Source organism: Gekko japonicus, unplaced genomic scaffold, assembly GCF_001447785.1.
Source record: "Gekko japonicus isolate JY-2015 unplaced genomic scaffold, Gekko_japonicus_V1.1 scaffold230, whole genome shotgun sequence".
Taxonomy (NCBI): Eukaryota; Metazoa; Chordata; class Lepidosauria; order Squamata; family Gekkonidae; genus Gekko; species Gekko japonicus.
In genome coordinates this window covers 1,275,658-1,295,672 of record NW_015161410.1, presented here as the reverse complement: position 1 = coordinate 1,295,672, position 20,015 = coordinate 1,275,658, and the positions used below count along the sequence as shown (strand labels likewise).

General features: G+C 43.9%; 1 protein-coding gene across 1 annotated transcript in view; it reads right to left on the bottom strand.

The window, feature by feature from the left end:
• LOC107123499 (partitioning defective 3 homolog) overlaps nucleotides 1–20,015 on the bottom strand; it is a gene marked incomplete at its 3' end in the record, with an annotated part of 471,021 nt that overhangs the window by 192,535 nt on the left and 258,471 nt on the right. The window contains exon 3 of the mRNA XM_015426751.1: nucleotides 7,373–7,553. Within this exon, the coding sequence (XP_015282237.1) occupies nucleotides 7,373–7,553 (181 nt within the window). The remainder of the gene's footprint in view (nucleotides 1–7,372; nucleotides 7,554–20,015) is intronic.

The following is a 20,015-nucleotide window of genomic DNA, read 5'->3' as shown; positions in this document are numbered from 1 at the left end:
CTTGGCCATTTTACAGAATGCAGAGAACCTTTTGACTTTTGTGCATGGTGCTTGCAAACATGACAGACTTTGGGGGATTACTTGAGAAAAAAGCCCAGCTCAAAGCACACACCACACCCACGCAATTCTTTCCCTTCAGTTGCAAGCACAACAAAGGATTCCTGTCTCCTCCCCCAGGGAGAATGCAGAAGGGGGAAGGCAGAGTGGTGGCCTCCGAGGGGTCAGAAATGAGGTGGAGGAGGAGTGGCTGCCAAGGGAGCCAGAAAAGGGGCAGGATGAATACTCCAAATGATCAATTCTACATTGCATTACTCTGGCATGGAGCTGGGTGGGCAGTTAAAGTTTGCCAAAAAACAGCATTCAGCTACCCCACGGAAATAGGAGGGGTGAGCCAAACTGACAGCTGAACAAGGTAGAATTGGAAAGTAACCAGGTGATAATGGAGAGCAAACACTGGAGGTGATGAAGAAATAAAAATACAGGGCAACTTGAAATAGGGAGGCAATGTAGAATGCAAAAAATACCGTGATGCATGATGGCTGTGAGCGCAGGGTAAAACCAGTACGGAAACAGACTAAGTCTTTTTTATGCCACCACAAACAGCCCCCCCCCCAAGAAAAAATCAGGCTTGCAAGTGATGAGCAAAAATCGTAGCCCTACTCAGGATGCTGTCTGAACCCAACCAGTACGTAGTCACATGCACGGGAAAGACCTCTGTGGGAATTTCAAGCAGAATGCTCAGTGGAGGTAAGAAGTTCAAGGGGAAAAACCTTCAGTCAACAGCAGGCATCAGCATAGTTATTCAATGCTCCCTCTGAGCTGTGGAGTCTTGTGAGCAAAAATCCTATTTTGTGAGCTACTGGCATTAAAGTTGTGAGCGAGCGATTTGGCTAGTACATAAATTAGTTTGCTCTGGAGCCATCCTTCCTGAGCTAAGACAAAAATGTGTGAGCCAGAGGCTAAAAAACTGTAAGGTACCTCACACTAACTCAGCTTAGAGGGAACACTGGTTATGGTTTAGGTTTGTTGACTCTCATTTTTTTTAATGCTAATTTACTGCTATTCACAGATTTTACCAACCGCCTTAATCCAATCTCAGCTGTAATGCTCAGTTACGTATGCATCTTGACTCTAACTAGCCCCTCCTGGCAACTAACCCCCCCCCCTCCTCTCTATATGTAATGGTTGAAGAAGTTTCATTTCACTGTGCATGTACATGAAAGCTTATACTTTGATTGGCCTTAAGAGTGCCACTGGACTTTGTTCTGCTATTTCAGACCAACATGGCTACCCACCTGAATCTAACAACAAACTATGTACCTGGGCATAATTCCATTATCAAGTTGTACAATCCCCCTTCCCCCCAGCAGAGTGCTCTAATTAAATTTCTCTGCTTCTGTGGCACATGCAGTCATCACTGCATCCAAGACACAAGCCATGGTTTGCTCTTTTCTTTACAAGCAAGGGCACCAAACTGTGGGTTTGTAGTGAAGAGAACAAACCATGGTTCCTGGTTCATATGTAATAACAACAACAGAATGGCATTCCAAAGAACTGGAAATCTGATAAGTTCACTAAATGATGGGAGCAGAGAAAGGAGATGAGAGGGAGCTCCCCAAGCCCAGGAATCCCCCATCAGCTTATATGTAATGGTAATTCGTGGTTTTTCTCAATTCCTGAAACCTGCCAGATAAACTCAAAGCCTACTTTGGAGACATGAAGGTCTATACAACTCAGTTCCTGCTTGTTAAGTGTTCCACCTACAGGATAATAATGGTGTAGAGGAGCACTGGAATACATGATCTCCCAAGAGCATTTTGAGTGTTAATAGGGCTGCTTATTTTTGGAACTCAGAACGTAATAATGTCACAGCAACCCTACTGGATCATGTCAGTGCTCAATCTAGTCCAGCATCCTATTTCACACAGTGACCAACCAGTTCCACTAGAGCAACAACAGATAGAACACAGAGGTCAAAGCCTTACTTCTTCTTACCTTCAACTTCTACCCCGCTCGAACCCCTCCCATGGGTCTCTGAGCGGCTTACATAGTTTGTATTATCCCTATCTATGGGCACATATATATATCGTATTAGGGGCGGGACTACCTAACGGCACCCGGTGGGATTCAGTTGATGTGTCTTCAGCTCGTCTCGGCTCGGCTTCTCGGCTTCGGGTCGGCATCTTCCCTCCGCTCTCTTCAGGCTCCTCGGGAGATCTTTTGGAGTTGGTGGGCCCATTCGTCGTGCTGATCGCATCGGCGCGGCACTGGCTCCGTCCCTCAGGCTCCGCCGCGCCTGCGCCGAGTGTCCTCACGCCTTCCGGGCTCCGCCTTCACCGCCAGTTCACCGCTAGATGTTGCATCTCCTTTTTTCTTCCGCTCACCGCCTCGACTACCACTGCCATTACACACCACTCCGCTGCTGCCGCCGCCACCGCTCGCCGAACCGTCGCTGCTGAGGTTCCCACCTCACTTCCCAATGGAGGAGGGTGCTCCCTGCCTTCTAAGGAAGGTACCCATTTATCTACTCATAAGTTGTTATCACTTTCGAACCGCTGGGTGGGCGGGAGCTGGGACTAGGGCCGGGTGCTCACCCCGGCCGCGGTGGGTATCGAACAGCCTACAAGCTGTTTGTTAGATGTTAAGGCAGGTGCTTTTGCTCCCTGCACCACCGCTCCCTTTGATGTTGCCTCCTAGAACTGGTATTCAAAGGTCTACTTGCCTTTGGTAAATGTAAAGGTTCCTTACAATACTAACTTAAAAAAAAAAACTATAGTTACCTTAGATTATTTGAAAGGTGCAGGCTGGAGAGATGAGTAAAGGAAACCAAGTCGGACCAAGATCAATTTGGAAGTTCATGTACAGAGGCTGGCAGAAGGGCATGGAGGAAACCCAGGAAGAATTCTGCATGCTGAAGTGGAAGGAGAAACCAGCAATGGTTCCCATCATAGCTGGCACCCTCCCCTTTTATTCCATCTTTTTTTGTTTTGTTTCTGCCTCTTCTTTACCCTGCCCGTGAGGTGGCAACAGAGTCCAGAACAGGCTTAAGATCAGATTAGTGACACCATCTGGAGATTATTTTAAGAATGTAAGGAGTGACTTATTTATCAATTTTAATATGTTTGCTGTTTTTAACTCCTGTTGTACATTAATCAGAGCCCCGTTATTCAGGGATTGGGTGACCCATAAACTTAAAATATAAATAAATACAATAAAATGACATTTTTGGTCCAAGCCTGGTGTGTTCAGAGATGGGGACTCACCCACCACCACCACAGCATGCTGAACTGGGTCTTCAGTTTATTAACTTTTCAGACAGCCAATACAGTTTCCAACCAGAATGCTGTTTTATTGGCTGGGCTGGACTGTTGTGAGCAATAAGTAGTAAAGTATGAGTGCTATTCCAGACCAGAGAAACCATTAGAGGAACCTGCTCTGAACCTCAAAAGGGAATGAAAATCTGTAGATTTGTAGGCAATTAACATATATGATTATGAAAATATGGTCATTCCAAAATGGCACCTGTAAACCAATTGCATGCCAAACAAACCCAAAGCCCACACTGTAGGCACGAAATGGTGCAACAATGCATAGAATTCACTGCCACAGGAAGTGGTGGCAGCTACAAGCATGGACAGCTTCAAAAGGGAATTAGATAGGCATATGGAGCAGAGGTCCATCAGTCGCTATTAGCCACAAGGTATAGATAGTGGCTCTGGGGCAAGTGATGCTCTGTCTTCTTAGTGCTTGGGGGGGGGGCAACAGTGGGAGGGCTTCTAATGTCCTGGCCCCACTAGTGGACTTCCTGATGGCACCTGGTATTTTTGGCCACTGTGTGACAGAGAGTTGAACTAGATGGGCCTTTGGCCTGCTCCAACATTGGCGTCTCTTATGTTCTTATGTTCTTATGTACTTCAGGTTAAACACAATACCAGTTTAATTTTGTAATACTACAATACTGTTCAAGAACAATGAACACATTTTAAAGGCTTTTAAATTAAAGCTGAACGACACAAAAGAAAAATATCTCAGGTGTGTTATCTGATGGCAAGTGATCTAGGATCTTATTTACAGTATTTAAGCACAGCCCTGTGAAACTAACAGGTTAGTTCCCAGACTGTGCTGCCACAGCTGAACTATCACCACTTGACATCCTGCCTTATCTGCCAAATTGCTCATTAGATTTGGCAATTTTCACCTGCGCCTCTAGTTTATATATTTCAGCAGGGAATAAAGATCAGTTTTCCTCAACCTATCTTCTACAGCAATCTCTTGCACGCTTCTCTGAAACATGCAGGCAGTCTCACCAAAAACACAAATCCACTTTGTATAGCATAGTTATGATCTTTTAAAATCTAATTCATATCATGGAATACAGCAGCAGAGAATTTAGTTTAGACAGTCACAATTAAAGAAAAAGATTTACAAACTAAAGAGATAACTTGAAAAAACATTTTCAAAAAAAGAAAGAAATCGAACTACATCAGCCACTTAAATGTATGGTTTGTGCGGCCTCGATACAGAGTGACACAAAGGGGTTATTTTTTATTTTTTGCTGCCCAGTGTTATTCCTGCTTAGCTGCAAAGATCCAGTCTAAGCCACCACCCCCTCCATGAACACCACACATGATTACTGCAGAGAGACCGAGCTTATATGTCTGCACACAGGGGGGGTAGAATGGCAGCCTAGATGAATATTAGTTTCTCAGCTGGAACTGATCTACTTAACCTTTTCCTTTCTAGGGAAGGTGGTCCAATTTATACACAAACAAAAAAAAGGCGGGGTAACATGGCAACCCGAACAAAGGAAGATTAAAATCTTCAGCAGACTGTTCAAGCTTTGGCTTAATATGCTTAGACAGTGCGTCAGAACAAGAGGCTGCTCTGCTATTCCCTGGACGCATGTGAACAGTGGCATGAAATGTTCAGCTTTACCGTATGAGCTGTGTTGTCAAAAGAGGTAGCCCATTGGGTAGGTGGGGGGGGGGGGAGATTACAAAGCACCAGAGAGAAATATTCTACAACTGCTACCAAACAATTTTCAGATGGAATACTGTTTTTCATTTGGTAGAAGTAAAATATTCACCACCAACCCTACAATTAGCTGGAAAATTACAATAATTACAGCAATTTTGCATCCCATCTCCAATCTAATTAATAGATATATGATCTTGTCAACATGTAATAATCAGGATCTGAAACTACCACTACACACTGGATGGGTTTTATGAGCTGAATGGAAGCAGAACAGTAAAAAAAGGTAATTATTTGAAATACTGAGAATACCATTTGTATGCCATGCTTCACTACACAAGTTAAAAAGGAAATACAATAGGGATATTATTCCTACTTTCAAAGTATATTTAAATCCGGTATTTGAAATCAGTTCACTTTAATGTCAAATAACATTGCTGGCATTGCTTTAATTACCCAGGGGGTACAGCACCCTAAAGAACAAAAAAGTATTCTGGTAAGAAAGGGAAAGGAATCCTTTTAAGTAGTACACAGAACACTGCTTTTGATTTTCTAGGATATCTGTGCCAAAATATTTCACATCTTCTCTGAGCACAAATATCATGCAAATACACTGCCTAAGTTGGCATCTTCACTCAGATGTCCTCAGTGCCCTACAACTAGAATATTAAATAGGGAAGGTGAAACTCCCCACGGAGGTGCAGATGCAGCAAACTCTACTTTTGAAATACTGGAAAATCCAAAGGGATAGCAAAAAGTTCCCTGGACTTCCTGTTACGAGGCAGGACCACGCACCACTCTTCTGAAATCGATCAACCAATGCAATCCATGACACAAGAGGTAAGCTTCCATATGCATTTGTTTGGGCATTTCTGCAAACAAAATGACAGACTAACTGAACCTTAGTCTGATCCAACACAATTGTCTTATCTACATTTTTGTCTTGACCGTAGCCATATATTGTCCCTGCCCTGACCTTCTCAGGAGCATGACACAGCATGCTTTGCTTATTGAAACATCTTTCATTCTTTAATCTCAGAAATGTCGATTAACAAAGCTAACTGGTTTTTTTTTTATTTAACTGTTTGTTCTTTGGGGTGGGGTGCTTGCAGTAACTTCCTTAATGGCCTTAAAGTGTGCCCTGCATTCGCTCTCACTTTTCCATTGATCAGTCTAGCCACATTTCTAAAGCATGGGTGGTTTCTTCCAATTAGTTTTGCTTTCTTGTCTGTATTGGGGAAGCTCAGAAATATTTTAGTTCATTAAATTAGGCTAACCATTATGAAGACTGAGAACCAGTACCTAGATGTTATGCTGGTAACACCTGGAAGACATTCAAGCTCATCAGAAGCCATTTTTTGAGGTAGGGCGGGGTATAAAATAAATAAATAATCATCACTGCAATAGTTGTAGGATTCTGCAACTTAGATGGAACATGGACACTAACCCTGTGAGGTGCTCTTATTCTTCAAGGAAAGCCCTGTAATACGGGGATGAATTAAACACATTTTATAGGTTGTCTAAATCAAGTTATGAAGTTTTGAAATGTCCTTTTATGGTAGACAAAACACATTCCTCGGAAATGGCAGCTCCATATCAGTCCGTAACACACACTGGTTTTGGTGGGGTTGTTTGGGAGGGTTTTTTTGCTCCCTGTCCCCCCAGTGGCAGCCAGCAATTCAGAACAGGGGCAGGGAAACGCATAGCAACATGCTGTCAGAATGGGGACAAGTTGTACTACACATGCCTTGGAAAGGGACAGGAAAAGAACACGAAGGCCTGGCATTTTTGGAAACAGTCCCTTACTCTCACACTCAGTTTACAGTACTTCAGGCTCTTAGACTAAAATCTGAAAAGTTTCAGGATAGGAAAGTACAAAAGCCTACTTCTCTCTTCTTCTTATGTGTAAGCAGTGGGAGAGAGAGAAGCTAAGTGTTATCATCTGATGATGTCTAACCTGCACAGTGATGAGAGAACCCTCCGTAAGATTGGTGGAATTGTGCAGCTCAAAGCACCTGCTACTTATAAACCAATTTTTCATCAATTTTTCCTCTTCGTTTGCTAGGTCAAAACTGCCACACTGGAAACTACAACCTGGAAACTGTATTATAAGTCTGCATGCTCCGGTACTTTAGAACTGATGAGGCAACACACACAAACACATACACCAATGATTCTGTGAGTATTTAAAACAGCGCAGAGCTGAGATATTAAAAATAGACAGGCAAAACGCTTATTTGCTTGCTGCTTCAAACATCTACTCTGCCTCTGAACTTTAATCAGCGTTCGATAAAGACACATAATGAATCATATTCCCAGTAGCATGAAAGGGTAACAGAAGCTGGCATCTGAGTAAATGAAGATGAAATGTGGCGAGGCACAGAGAGCTTTTACTTACTTGTGCGAAGGACTGAAGGTGTGACCTCAATTTCACTCGTCGCTTGGTAAGGCTGGAAGGCTGACCCGGCATTGGTGCCCAGCTCACTGCCAAAGATTTCAGGGCTCTGGGTGCCAGTAGAGCTGGCACTAGTACCATCTCCTCCATGGTGTGGGTCTTGCTCATCAAATACAGCTACGAGCTGTGAACAAGCAAATTGATAATAAGGTTAGGAAAAGAGGCAATGGTCAAAGGCATCTTTGTGAATCGGCTGTGCAAAACACAGACGGTAATGGCCATTTGTTGTTGTTTTCAATGCAAGAGTTGGACTGCACTGGTTGGACTGTACATGGGTCAGATCTGGGTAATTCTGGGATACTGCCAGACCTGAAGGACCTGTGATTGGGTTTGGATATGCATACACCAGCATGGTTACTGCTCTTCCCAAAACTGCTCCCACACTACTACAACAGTGCCTAAAGACTTCTACCCATGTGGGTTGCTGCTGAGTTATGGCTCACAACCCTGCAGCTGATGCCTGCTCCCTTGAGAGATGCATCATCTGTGCAGTTGCTAGCCATAATCTAAAAGTTACTCATTTGAGTGAAAGTCTTTGGCATCCTCCTGCCAAAGCAACGACTGGAGCAAGTCATGCCATTAAGTGTATCTCCAAAGGGGATCCAAGAGCACAGCCCTTCTACACATCCTAACCAAAACATATCCAGAATGGAATATAACACATTTTCTTTTGAAGAACACAAGATAAAGGAAGCCAATTCAGACTTCCATGTACATAAGGAACACATTCGTTATATCATAACTAGTAAATGTTGTTAGAACATTCCCGCAAGGTAGGGCTGCACTATTATCATTTTCATCTAGAAGAGAAACAAGATTGCCACAGTGATTTGGCAAAGGTAACTAAGTAAATGTTTTTCAGAGCAAATAATTTATCCCGTTTCTTCCAAATGCTGAAACGGTGTATGGAAGCATTCAAAAAGTGAGATGAAAAATTCTGAAACCATGGCTGAGGGAAGAAAGAATGAAAAGTGGAAATCTGAGGGGGGAAATTGAAACTTGTGTAATATTTCCTTTAAGTACATAAACTCTACCATTAGCCCACAAAAATGAAATGGTTCAGAATTTCATGAAATTCACACATATCAATGTCTTCGTTTTATTCAAAGAATAATTATAGATACAGGGTTGGATTCCACAAAGCCACTCCACTTTTTTCAGGCATTATGGGAAGGATCCTTCTGCTATAGGCACTTGCCACTGCCAATGCAAACAGATCTGTGAGATCCAACCCATAGATACCATTATAGAGTGATCTGCATACTAACACACCAAGCTTAGATTAAGTCTGTTCAGAAAACCTAGGGGAGGGGGAAGGAGCTGAACACAGGAACGGTCAACACTGTAACAAACAAACAAGCCAGAAAAGCGGCTTTAGGAACTGAGCTTCAAATAATGGCTGCCATCCAAAGACCCCCTTGGCTACATGCCCTGCACTGCATTATGTGCCATTCTGAAGAGTCTGCTAACCCTTAGTAGCAGCTTTTGGAGTGATGGATGAGATCACATTTATAAAACACTGCTTTTAAAAAGGTATTGCACTCATTTCCAAGCTCTATTTTAAAACAAAAACAAAAAAACCCTAACATTTCCAAGTTCTCCATTTCAAGCTTCAGGAAAAGAAAAACAATACCTCAAACTAGACAAAAATATTTCTTCCTTGATTGGTTTCCCCCTTGGCCCTCACATCTTTAAGCAAGATTGGCAGGCTTCTTACCCATGGAAGGAATATCTACAGAAACAAAATAAAGCTATCCAAAACAAACAGGTGATTGTACCCATACAAAAAGGTATGAAGCCATCTCCAAACATCAGAAGTTCTACTAAATAATACTGCTTCATTAACCAACCCTCAAGAGAGAGATTCCTGCTTTTTTGTGAGATCAGATCATCCAACTTTCTCCAACCAGGCACAAGGAACAATAAAACACAGATTCCTGTAACTATAGCTTGACAGAGAGGTTCCTGTAACTGCATTTTAATTGCATCATGATAAAAGCTCTGTTCTCGTCATCACACAGTAAAAGGGGAGGGGGACAGAACTGCTAGCCCAGGCCTTGAAGGAGATTCTTAGAATCGTATGTACTTACTGTGACAACATCCATATATCTTTGCATTATTGTGCTAGAGAGCAATCATTGGTAAGACAATCCAGGAAGTGAATGATTGCCATGGGGCATTGACAGCACAATGCCCCACCATGTGTTGATGCAACCATGGACCCATCACAAAGAATCACAAGGTGTGGACCTGTAATGTATTTTAATGAACTGAGGAGAAAGAGTGGAAGCAGTTCTCCTTAACTCTCTTTGACAGTAGTAGATCCTTGCTGCTTAAGCAGGCACCCTCCATCTCAGAATGAGCATTCTCAAACGCTGACGACAAAGTTCTTGAAAGCCACCGCAGACCTCCAGATGAAGGTTCCCTCTGAGACACCCTCTTATCCCAACCCAACAAATCACCTCACTTGCCTGGCTACAGAGTGACCAGAGAACCCAGAAATTTGCCTCCTTAGTTCTCTTTTCTTGGTGGCCCCATTTGTGAGTCAACAATGGGCCTCAGCCTCAATACCAGAATGGCTGACAATTCCCTCCCTCCTCCCAGCTGAACTCACTGGGCGCTGTTGTGTGCTAGGCTAGGGAGCAATGTGTTTTCTGTTCTAGCAGAAATCTCAAACTGTCCCACTTGATACCCTCACATAGTTTATTCACCCTGCAGAGCTATAACAGAGGAAGAGAGTTTTCAAACCCAGTCTGCCACAGGCTAACCCACATTACTGCAAACTACAGGATACACCACCCAACAGCAGGAAGGAAGATACAAACGTCAAGCACATCAAGGTTTCCAGCAAGATGATAATTCAAGGTGGCTTAAGGCATTGGTCCGAGCCACATGTTATGTGGAAGGCAAGTGTTATCAAATTAACTTGAAGTGCTCATACACAAATGGGAGAGATCAGTTGTAACATGTGAGTTCAGCAAAACACACACACAAGTTTCTCCCACAGGAAATGTTGCACTGACTTAAGAAGAAGAAGAGATTGGATTTATACCCCGCCCTTCACTTGGAGTCTCAGAGCGGCTTACAAACTCCTTTCCCTTCCCCTCCCCACAACAGACACCCTGTGAGGTGGGTGGGGCTGAGAGAACTCTGACACAAACTGCTCTTTTTCAAGGACAGCTGTGCCAGAGCTTGTGACTGACCCAAGGTCACATCAGCAGGTGCAAGTGGAGGAGTGGGGAATCAAACCCGGTTCTCCCAGATTAGAGTCCGCACACTTAACCACTACACCAAACTGGCTGCAATTGCAATTAACAACTGCAATTCAGTGCAAAATATATTAGCACAAGTGTTCACTTTGACATAAATGAATTTCATATCATAACATTGAAACCATCGAACATATGATTATGGAGTGCCCTATATTCAATGAGTTGAGGGCTAATTTAGTCATCCCTTTACTTAACGATACAGAATTGCTAAACGTGCGAGCCCAGGTGTCATGGCTACTATCAGATACCAATGATAATGTCACCCTCTCAGTGGCAAAATTCATAGGTGCAATGATCAAATAATAAGAGAAATAATGCTGAGTAAGGGCTTTTAAAATATTTTTTGGTTCTAAGATCTGCTTCGGGTGATAGCCGTATGAGCAGTACTAGACAGACACACAGACCTTAGAATCATCACATGCATGTAGTTTTTAAACAGATAATTGTTTGTTTTTGTTTCTATTCCCTAGTCAGGTGATAAATGATCTAGGTTGACAATCAAATTATACTAAACAGTGCACAGAAAACTACCACACAGAGATGTAGCATGTCCCCACCAACAATGTCTAGCCACCCACAGCTATCCTGATAGGCCACCAAGGAAGCCCCCACAATCTACTGGTAGCCCTAGACCACCATTTGGGAATCCCCAGAGTAAGGGAGGAAAAACTGGAGGTGATGTAGCTAATACAGTCCTTATAGTTAATGATGGCAACAGTAAAACATTTTGCAAGCAATTCCCAGAATGAACTGCAGCATAATGTCCAGGACAATAAAGCCAATTTTATAATCAGAGTACTCTCCAAGGAGCACTTGTTATTATGAGGTAAGGCCTTGAAAAAGCAATAAGGAAAGCTTCTTGTTATATTTAAGACCTGATGTGCCACTTGGAGACACAAGCACAATAAGTATATCCAACAAAAATCAATGCAACTAAAGTTAGCTTAACACAGGAACTGCTTTTGACACAACACAGATGCAAGGGGAACCGGAAACAGAAGTGCCACTGCCTTACACTTCCTGTTTCTCCTCTTCATCCAACACAGAATCGTCAGGCATCCCATGGCGGGGAGATGCAATAGCCCCCAAATGGAGGAGGCTTGCAAACCTTTGCAGGGAGTGGAGAGAAAATGGCGAGAGGAAAATTGTGTCACCTAAGAATTACAAAAGAACTCACAGCTCTTATAAAGAGAAGAGTTCGCTTATTTTAACAGTGCACAACAATCTAACGTCAATACCTTTTCCCTTGCCTGGGAAAAGATGCATCAGGGGAACCTGCCAAACACCTATTTGTTGAAAGTGCAGCATTTTCTTTGGGTCATGAGTAGGTAAGCACAGCCATCTGCTACCCTCTTTGCTAGCAAATTAACTCTCATAATTCAGTAGTTCATAATAGTTCTATTGGCAAGTGCCAGTTTTCAGCGCAGTGCAGAGCTGCTACAAATTAGGCTTCGTTTCCTCTGACTGAAGACAGCGGAATCCTCTGATTCTCCCCTCCTTCTGACACTAAGAATATGAAGTCTGCCCCTCCAATTACAATGGACTCCCATAAAGGTTGATAGGTAAACCTTCCTTGATGTGGAGAACATCCATTACTGTAAAAATTGCCTCCGGTTATCTCTCTACACTCCAAGTAGCTAGCCTACAACCTAGAGTACTATTGACTGGTCGACCATCCTCTGAAAATTAGCATTTCTTATTTCAAGCTTCCTTTTTGATCTTCCGTATCTCAGCTGTTCCTTAGCAGTGCCAGCAGCATAAACCCTTCCTTGAATGAACTTTAAATTCTAGTGAAAAACACCTTGAGAAGTTGAGGCGGGGGGGGGAGTTGGCACATCCTGAGGGGGAAAAAAGGAACAAGCCTTATTCAAGTTATGAGACGCTGACAGAATGTTTTGCTTTCAACACAACATTTTGACACATTGGGGTTACACAAAGTAAAAGTAGGTTACCAATACTACAAGGCTGCAACAGACCTCAAAAGAGTGAGCCACACTTCTTAAGTGGGGGGGGGGGAACAGTATTAGCTATTGAATGATTGCAACAAACACTTCCTTTGCCTGTCTCCTGTTGATATGCCAGCTGAAGCCAGCCTCCCACACCCATCGCTAGCAAATAGTGCAGAGGAAAGTTCAGCGGGGAGGGGGGGAAACAGGCCTTCCACACTCTGGCACCAGTTGAATCATGGCTCCGCACCAGTGCTATTTCTTTTCTTTTACAAAAATAGCATGCATGGTCTATTCTCCCAGCACACCTTATGCCAGAAAGCTATCCATTACGCACTCCCAACAAAGTACCCAACATTATGGAAAGCAGGGGTTACATAGAGGAAGAGGCTTGAACATTGTACATAAGAAGAGCCCTGTCTGATCAGACCAGTGGTCCCCCTGGTCCAGCATCCTGTCTCACACAGTGGCCAACCTGTTCCTCTGGAGGGCCAGCAACAGGGCATAGAGGCTGAGGCCTTCCCCTGATGTTGCCTCCTGGCTCTAAATATGGAGGTTCCCCTCAGTCATCATAGCTAGTAGCCACTGATAGACTTATCCTCCATGAATCTATCTAATCCCCTTTTAAAGCTGTTTATTCCAGCAGCCATTTGAGACATCCTCTGGCAGAAAATTCCACATTTTAGTCACTCTCTGTGTAAAGACGTATCTCCTTTGGTCTGTCCTGAACCTACTGCCCATCAGTTTCGTTGGATGCCCTCAAGATCTAGCATTTTGTCAACTCCCTACCACATTTATAATTTGTAAACCTCTATCATGCCCCCCCCCCTTACTCGTCTCTTTTCTAAACTGAAAATACCCAGATTCTTCAGCCTTTCCTCATAGGGAAGGTGCTCCAACCCCCCAGGAAAGTGCTCCAACCTCCTATTGCAAGGAACTTTGAAGACCACAGAGCATCTTTGACAGCTAAGCAGAAACACTGTACAGACCTGCAGGATCCTTCTCATTGTCAGCTGGCGGGCATGCAGGCTTTCACCCACTGTATGTGGTCCCAAGGTATAGATTTTACTTCTTAGCAACACAAGGTGGCCATTCACGTGCATGATAAGTTTGTTGTGGGGATACAGTGAAGGTGTACGTACTCATCCTCTCCTACCGGACCCACAAATACTAAGAAATGGTGGTGTTATCTGTATAGCACAGTTCTAAAGGGATGATGATGACGCAACACACTGACCTCCAAAACTGGGATGCTTAGTGCATCAAAACCAACAGTCTAGGAGATTAGGAGTTAATGCCATAAAGCATAGTTTGATTGACAGGTGACTGTGTGCACCCCCCCCACACACACACACACAGACACATCATTGGTCAGCACCAGCTGAGGAGGGCTTCCAAAAGTCTTGTCATTCTTGTCAGAGGAGTCAGTCGTCCTTCAGACTTCGGCCTGGCAGTTGTCAGTCAGGAGAAGTGTGTGTGTTGGTCTGAGGGAAACAGATAAGATCACTTGGGAAGAGAATGGACATGACTCCTTGCCCTTACTGTGTACCAACACATTTGAGGAAAAGTTCAGAAATCAGAACTTGAAGTCTAAAGGTCAGCCCTAGCTGAATTCCATTTATCCATAGTTTCCAGAACCGGGGTTTAGGTTTGACAGAAGAGACGGGACAATAGGTTGAAACTGTCAGTCTAGCCAAACAGAAAAGGATTATCACTCCTAGACAGAGGAGGATATTTCTTCCCCAGATATTCAGTGGGCTCAACTCAAAAGGGACCCTTGGTCTGTGTGCAAAGGGAAATGGTCTTAGACACCTCAAGAGTAAAAGGGGAAAGTTGTAATCCCACAAGGGAAGTATTTAAATACAGGAAGAAAGTACTGACTTCCAGGAAACTCAGATATTATATGAAACTTTATTAAGAAACATTGTTGCTGAAAGAAATCTCCAAGACGAACAAAACTCTCACAGGTCCCGTTCACACGCGGCGATTTGGTCCGGGAGTGGGCCAGTTCGGGGCCGGATCAAACCGGCGCGATCACACCACCACATCTGGGAAGCGTCCTGCTTCCGCACCCGAACTGGCCCAAACCCGGGAAGAACCGCCGCAAAATGAACCACCTACCTTGGGTGGTTCAAATGGACGCGGCGCGGCAAGCAGGCGTTTGATCGCGCCGCGTCTTTTGCGATGGCACAACCCCGGGCCGGAGCCGAACTGCGCATGCTCGGACATGCGCAGTTCGGCTGGCCCCCGGGTAGGGCGTGTTTTCTCCCCGGCGTTTGATCGCGCCGGGGAGAAAAGGCGGCGCGGCCGGGGGATCCGTGGGATCCCGCCGCGCCGTGTCAACATTGGTGCGGCTTTTAAAAGCCGCGCCTTCAAGCGCCTTTTCCCCTGCGTGTGGCAGGGGCCACAGTTAAGAACTGAGTCTCTAAGAAAGTAAGCTTCAACAATATTCTGTTGCCTGCTCAAAATATTATAATTTGTACAAACAACAAAATTTATCTCAGATTCTCGTCCCCTGCCTATTCCTAACCCAACTATGCCTGTTTGAACTTTACTTTGTGACAAGTGCCATTTACAGAGGGATTTATAAGAGAGCTCCTGCTTTAACTACAGCAGATCTCTGGCCTGTGCAAAAAAGCCAAATAACTTCTCAATCAGAGGTGGGACATGCTGAAAGTTATAATTCTATTATTAAAATGCACTACTAAGAGCCTGCTCTGTCAGAGTGCCTCACAGTGAAGAAGCTGCAGGAGTCCATCATAGATGACATGCTGATACAGCGGAATGGAATTTTGGTTATTGGTCTCCAAATAAATAAGGTGAAGTCCAACATACTATAAATGGGTGCTGGAAGTGGCTTACATTCACTACTTTTCAAGGCCTTTGTTTTAAGGTAAATGTTGAAAATCATGAAGAAAGAATGCATGGTCTATAGAAGACACCTACTGCACGAGAGCTGCATACAAGGCAGGAAGCCATGCTAAAGTCCAAGGGGTAAGGGTTTTTTAAAATGTTTTTCTGAAGCACAACCACCATGATCACACCATAAGACTGTAACAAAAAACTCCATTCTAATTACCACTGAAGCATATTTGATGGCCCTCTCAAATTACATCAATGTACTGACAGAATGAATGCATCTTTTTTGCACCAAATTATTTCTTTAAGCAGCCAGTACAGGGTAATGGTTAGAGTATTAGACTAGGATCTGAGAGACCCCAGTTTGAATCCTTGGTCTGCCATGGAAGTTTGCTGAATGACTCTGGACCAATGACACACTCTCAAGCCTTACCTGCACCACAGGATTGCTGTGAGGATAAAATGGAGGAGAGGATAACAATGTAAGCCACTTTAGGTCCCCATTGGAGAGAAAAGTGGGGTACAAATGAAGCCAGTAAGCAACTAAATAAAGACAGACACTCTGGCTTTCAATCACAGGATCTCCGTGATGGGTTACAACAGGTTCAATCATCACAAGAATAAATTGCAAAGGAATTAAGGCAACTAAACCAGCAGCTGATCAGCAGCCACACAGAAGATGCAGAACTACACCGTTTTTGAAGGTTTGAAGATTATCATTCACACAACACCTACGAAGGGTGAAGACAGAAGTGTTCCACGGGTGGAGTACCATGACAGGAAAAGCCCTTCCTGGAACCCATCTTCATAGCTTTTAATGGCACAACACCTGCTGAAGGGGCTCAATGGATGATCCTTTAACATGGGCTGGTTCATACAGAAGAAGGTGGCCCTTCAAATGCCACAGTCCTAGTGGTTTACAGATCAAACACAGCTCTTCATAGGCCCCGTTCACACGAGAGGTTTTTGGCCGGGAGAGGGACGGATCGGGGGTGCAGCAAATGGGCGCGATCCCACAGCAACATCTGGGAAGCATGGTGCGCTCGTTCCCGATCCGGCCCTTCCACCCAAAACCCCGCATCAAAAATAATCCACCTACCTAGGTGGTTCTTCAGGAAAGGGCGCATCAAGGCCGGCCGTGGGATCAGACATGCGCAGTTCGGCAGCCTCCCCCTCCTGACTGTTGCTTCCTCCCCGGCATCTGATCGTCCCGGGGAGCAACGGCACTGCGGCTGAGGGGATCCGTGGGATCCCGCTGCGGCGTCTCTATTTTGGTGCGGCTTCTAAAAGCCGCACTTTGCCCGGGTTTTTTCCTGCCGTGTGGCAGGGACCTTATTTTACCAAAAACAGTCTCAAAGAAGGTGACAATCTTAGAGCACAGGTGAAATTCTTTCAGCATGAAATAATATAGTTAACAACCTGGCAGGCTTTCTTTAAACCAGGCCCTACATACAGTGCTTTGAAATACCCTAACCTGTATCTTACAAAGAGAGATCATGGGTTTTTTCTCCAGGAGAGGCCATAGCTGTTGTCCAAACCGAAGTCTGTAAGTACTCCAAGTGCCCCAAATGCATCCAAAAGCAAAACAATGGGCATCCAAAAGCAAAACAATGGTTAGACCCAGCCAGTTCACTCTATCTCACCCAACTCCCCTCCATCCAACAGCCCCCATCTCACACAGCTTATGTACATGCAAGTTCCATGATTCTTGGCATAATCTTGTTTGGTCATCTGTGTTATTAGCCTAAAAGGTGGTAGGATCCAACCCCCTATCTTAAAGCTTCCCCAGGCTATGAACAAGATCCTTAGTGGGGAGAGGACTGTATATACAGATGCTTACTTGCACTCATCGATAGCCATTACCTACTTTAGGCACCTGTATGGAGCATTTAACACCAGCCTTCAAATAGGTACAGAAGAAGATAAAAACTGGGAGTCATCACCAAAATGACAGCATTTCATTTGGAAGCCCTGGATGACAATTAGCGGACTTTGACAAAACAAAGGGTATGTAAGCAGCTCCTAAATATCTTCTATTGTACAGTCAACACTGTGAGATCTTAAGTTTGAACCATAAATAATTTAGGATCCTTGGGTGGCTACTGTGAGGAAAAGCTCGAATTTGTAAATATTGGTGCTAACTCATCTTGAAAGCAGTAAGCTGATTTCATATTTGATGTGGAGGAGGTATGCAACTGCTGAACTTTATAACTGGCTCACCTATGCCAGGTTAGTCTACGGCAGAAGTCCAATGGTGTATGTGGAACCACACTCCCTTGTTCTTGTAACCCGGAGCTGGTAAAGCCCTTGGATGTTGTTTTTGGATAACCACCTCACTGAACTGGTAGTGACATTTGGGCATGGAATGCAGTGCCAAGCCACCAGTGATTTATTGCCAAGACTTATTTAATTAAGCAGTGTCTGACAGGCTTAAACTCCAGATGACATGCATACAGCCACTGAGGCAGAGGGAATTCAGAAGTTGGATAGGTCTCAGGCGCTTGTCAAATTGGCAAACAGCACTGAAGCCAAAAGATCTGCTTCAGGTGCCACCAACCAAAATCCCCGGTCTGCTGCTGTGCCATGCACTGTGGCAATCTTGGCAGAGATTCATTTACATCATGCTATAAATAATGAGACTTTTCAGAGGAGGGGTGGAGCAGCTTTGTTTTCTGTTTCTGTATTTCTACCTGTGGATCTAAACAACCAACATCAACAAAATAGTTAATATTTTGTTAATTATGTAACACTAACTTACTCCTGAAAACTTAGAAACAGTAGGAATGGGTTTTTTAAAAACTGCTTGCAAGTCTTATGCAATGGAACAGCCAAGACTGATTTTTAATACTGCTGCTATTTGAAAAGGTTAAATTAACAGTGGTGGCTATTTAACTGGCACAGTACAATAGTGAAATTATGCTTAGTCTGAGAGCTCAAATTTTGCATCTGCCACAAACTCACTAGATAACCTTAGGGAACTCAGTTCCCGTCTCCCACAAGTAAAATCAAGAAAATACTACTTGCCTAACTTACAGGGTTGTTGTAAGGACAGCAGTAATTTCATGTGTTGCTTTAACTTCTGAATAACTACACAAATATTTAGTGTTATCATTTTACAGAAGACACAGTAACAATAACCATAAATAATAGTTTTCACAGAATTTACATACTACAGATAGTGAATTTTGGGCAAGCAGACACTCCCAGTAATCAACTTCAGATCAGAATCCGATTGTATTCCACCATTTCATTGAAAGTGGCAGAAGGAATATTCCCAGAAGGACTCAAAGAGCCACGCTTGTACGAGGAAAGGCTAAGGGCCCTGGGAATGTTTAGTTTGGTGTGAGAGCCAGTTTGGTGTAGTGATTAAGTCCACGGACTCTAATCTGGGAGAACCGGGTTTGATTCCCCACTACTCCGCTTGCACCTGCTGGATGACCTTGGGTAAGCCATAGTTCTGGCACAGCTGTTCTTGAAAAAGAGCCATTTCTGTCAGAGCTCTCTCAGCCCCACCTACCTCACAGGGTGTCTGTTATGGGGAGGGGAAGGGAAAGGAGTTTGTAAGCCGCTCTGAGACTCCTTTGGGTAGTGAAGGGTGGGGTATAAATCCAATCTCTTTAAATATTTGAAAGGCTATCATTTGGAGGAGGGCAAGGAGCTGTTCCAGTTGGCAGCAAAGGATAGGACCCGAAGCAACGGATTTAAATTACATGCAGAAAGGTATCAGCTGGATATTAGGAAAAACCTTTTCACAGTCAGAGTGGTTCAAAGGTGGAATCAGCTGCCTAGAGAGGTGGTTAGCTCCCCTTCACTGACAGCTTTCAAGAAGAGGCTGGACGAATATTTGTCAGAGATGCTTTCGGCTGGTCCTGCATTGGGCAGGGAGTTGGACTAGATGGTCTGTACGGCCCCTTCCAACTCTTATGATTCTATCATTCAAAGCTACCAAAACATCATTATGGGTTTCCCCCCTAAACCTGGGTTGCCATAGTTGCCTTCCATATGTACATCTAATACATTTCTTTCAAACAGTTCTCCCAATGCAACTTCTAAAGTGAGTAAAAGGATAAAAAGGAAAGCCAAATTTTGGTGGGTGGTTTTTTTTAAAACTAACTCTTCATCTTCTCTGTATTTAGCCTTGCTCAATTTCTCTTCCCAAGAGGAAATGTGCCATAAAAACCAAACTTCTTCTGGGATTGTCATTAAATTGTCAGATGTCTCCTGCTGGCACAAATGAATCAAGATCCCAGGATTCTTTGCTCAGAGGTACAAGAAAACGTGTGACAGCCCAGGAATTCTAAAACCTTCCTGCGGCACCTCACAGCATGAATTTCTCCATGACCATGACTACATCAGAGGAAGCAACCACACTGAACTAATAAAATTTGATGGTAGATGAGAACAGCTTTCAGGCTGTTGGTCACAGAAACATACATCCGTCACCTAAGTGGAACACAGAGAAGGATGAAGCAAGCATCAGCCCTGTCTAAATTACTGTGTGAGTGGGGG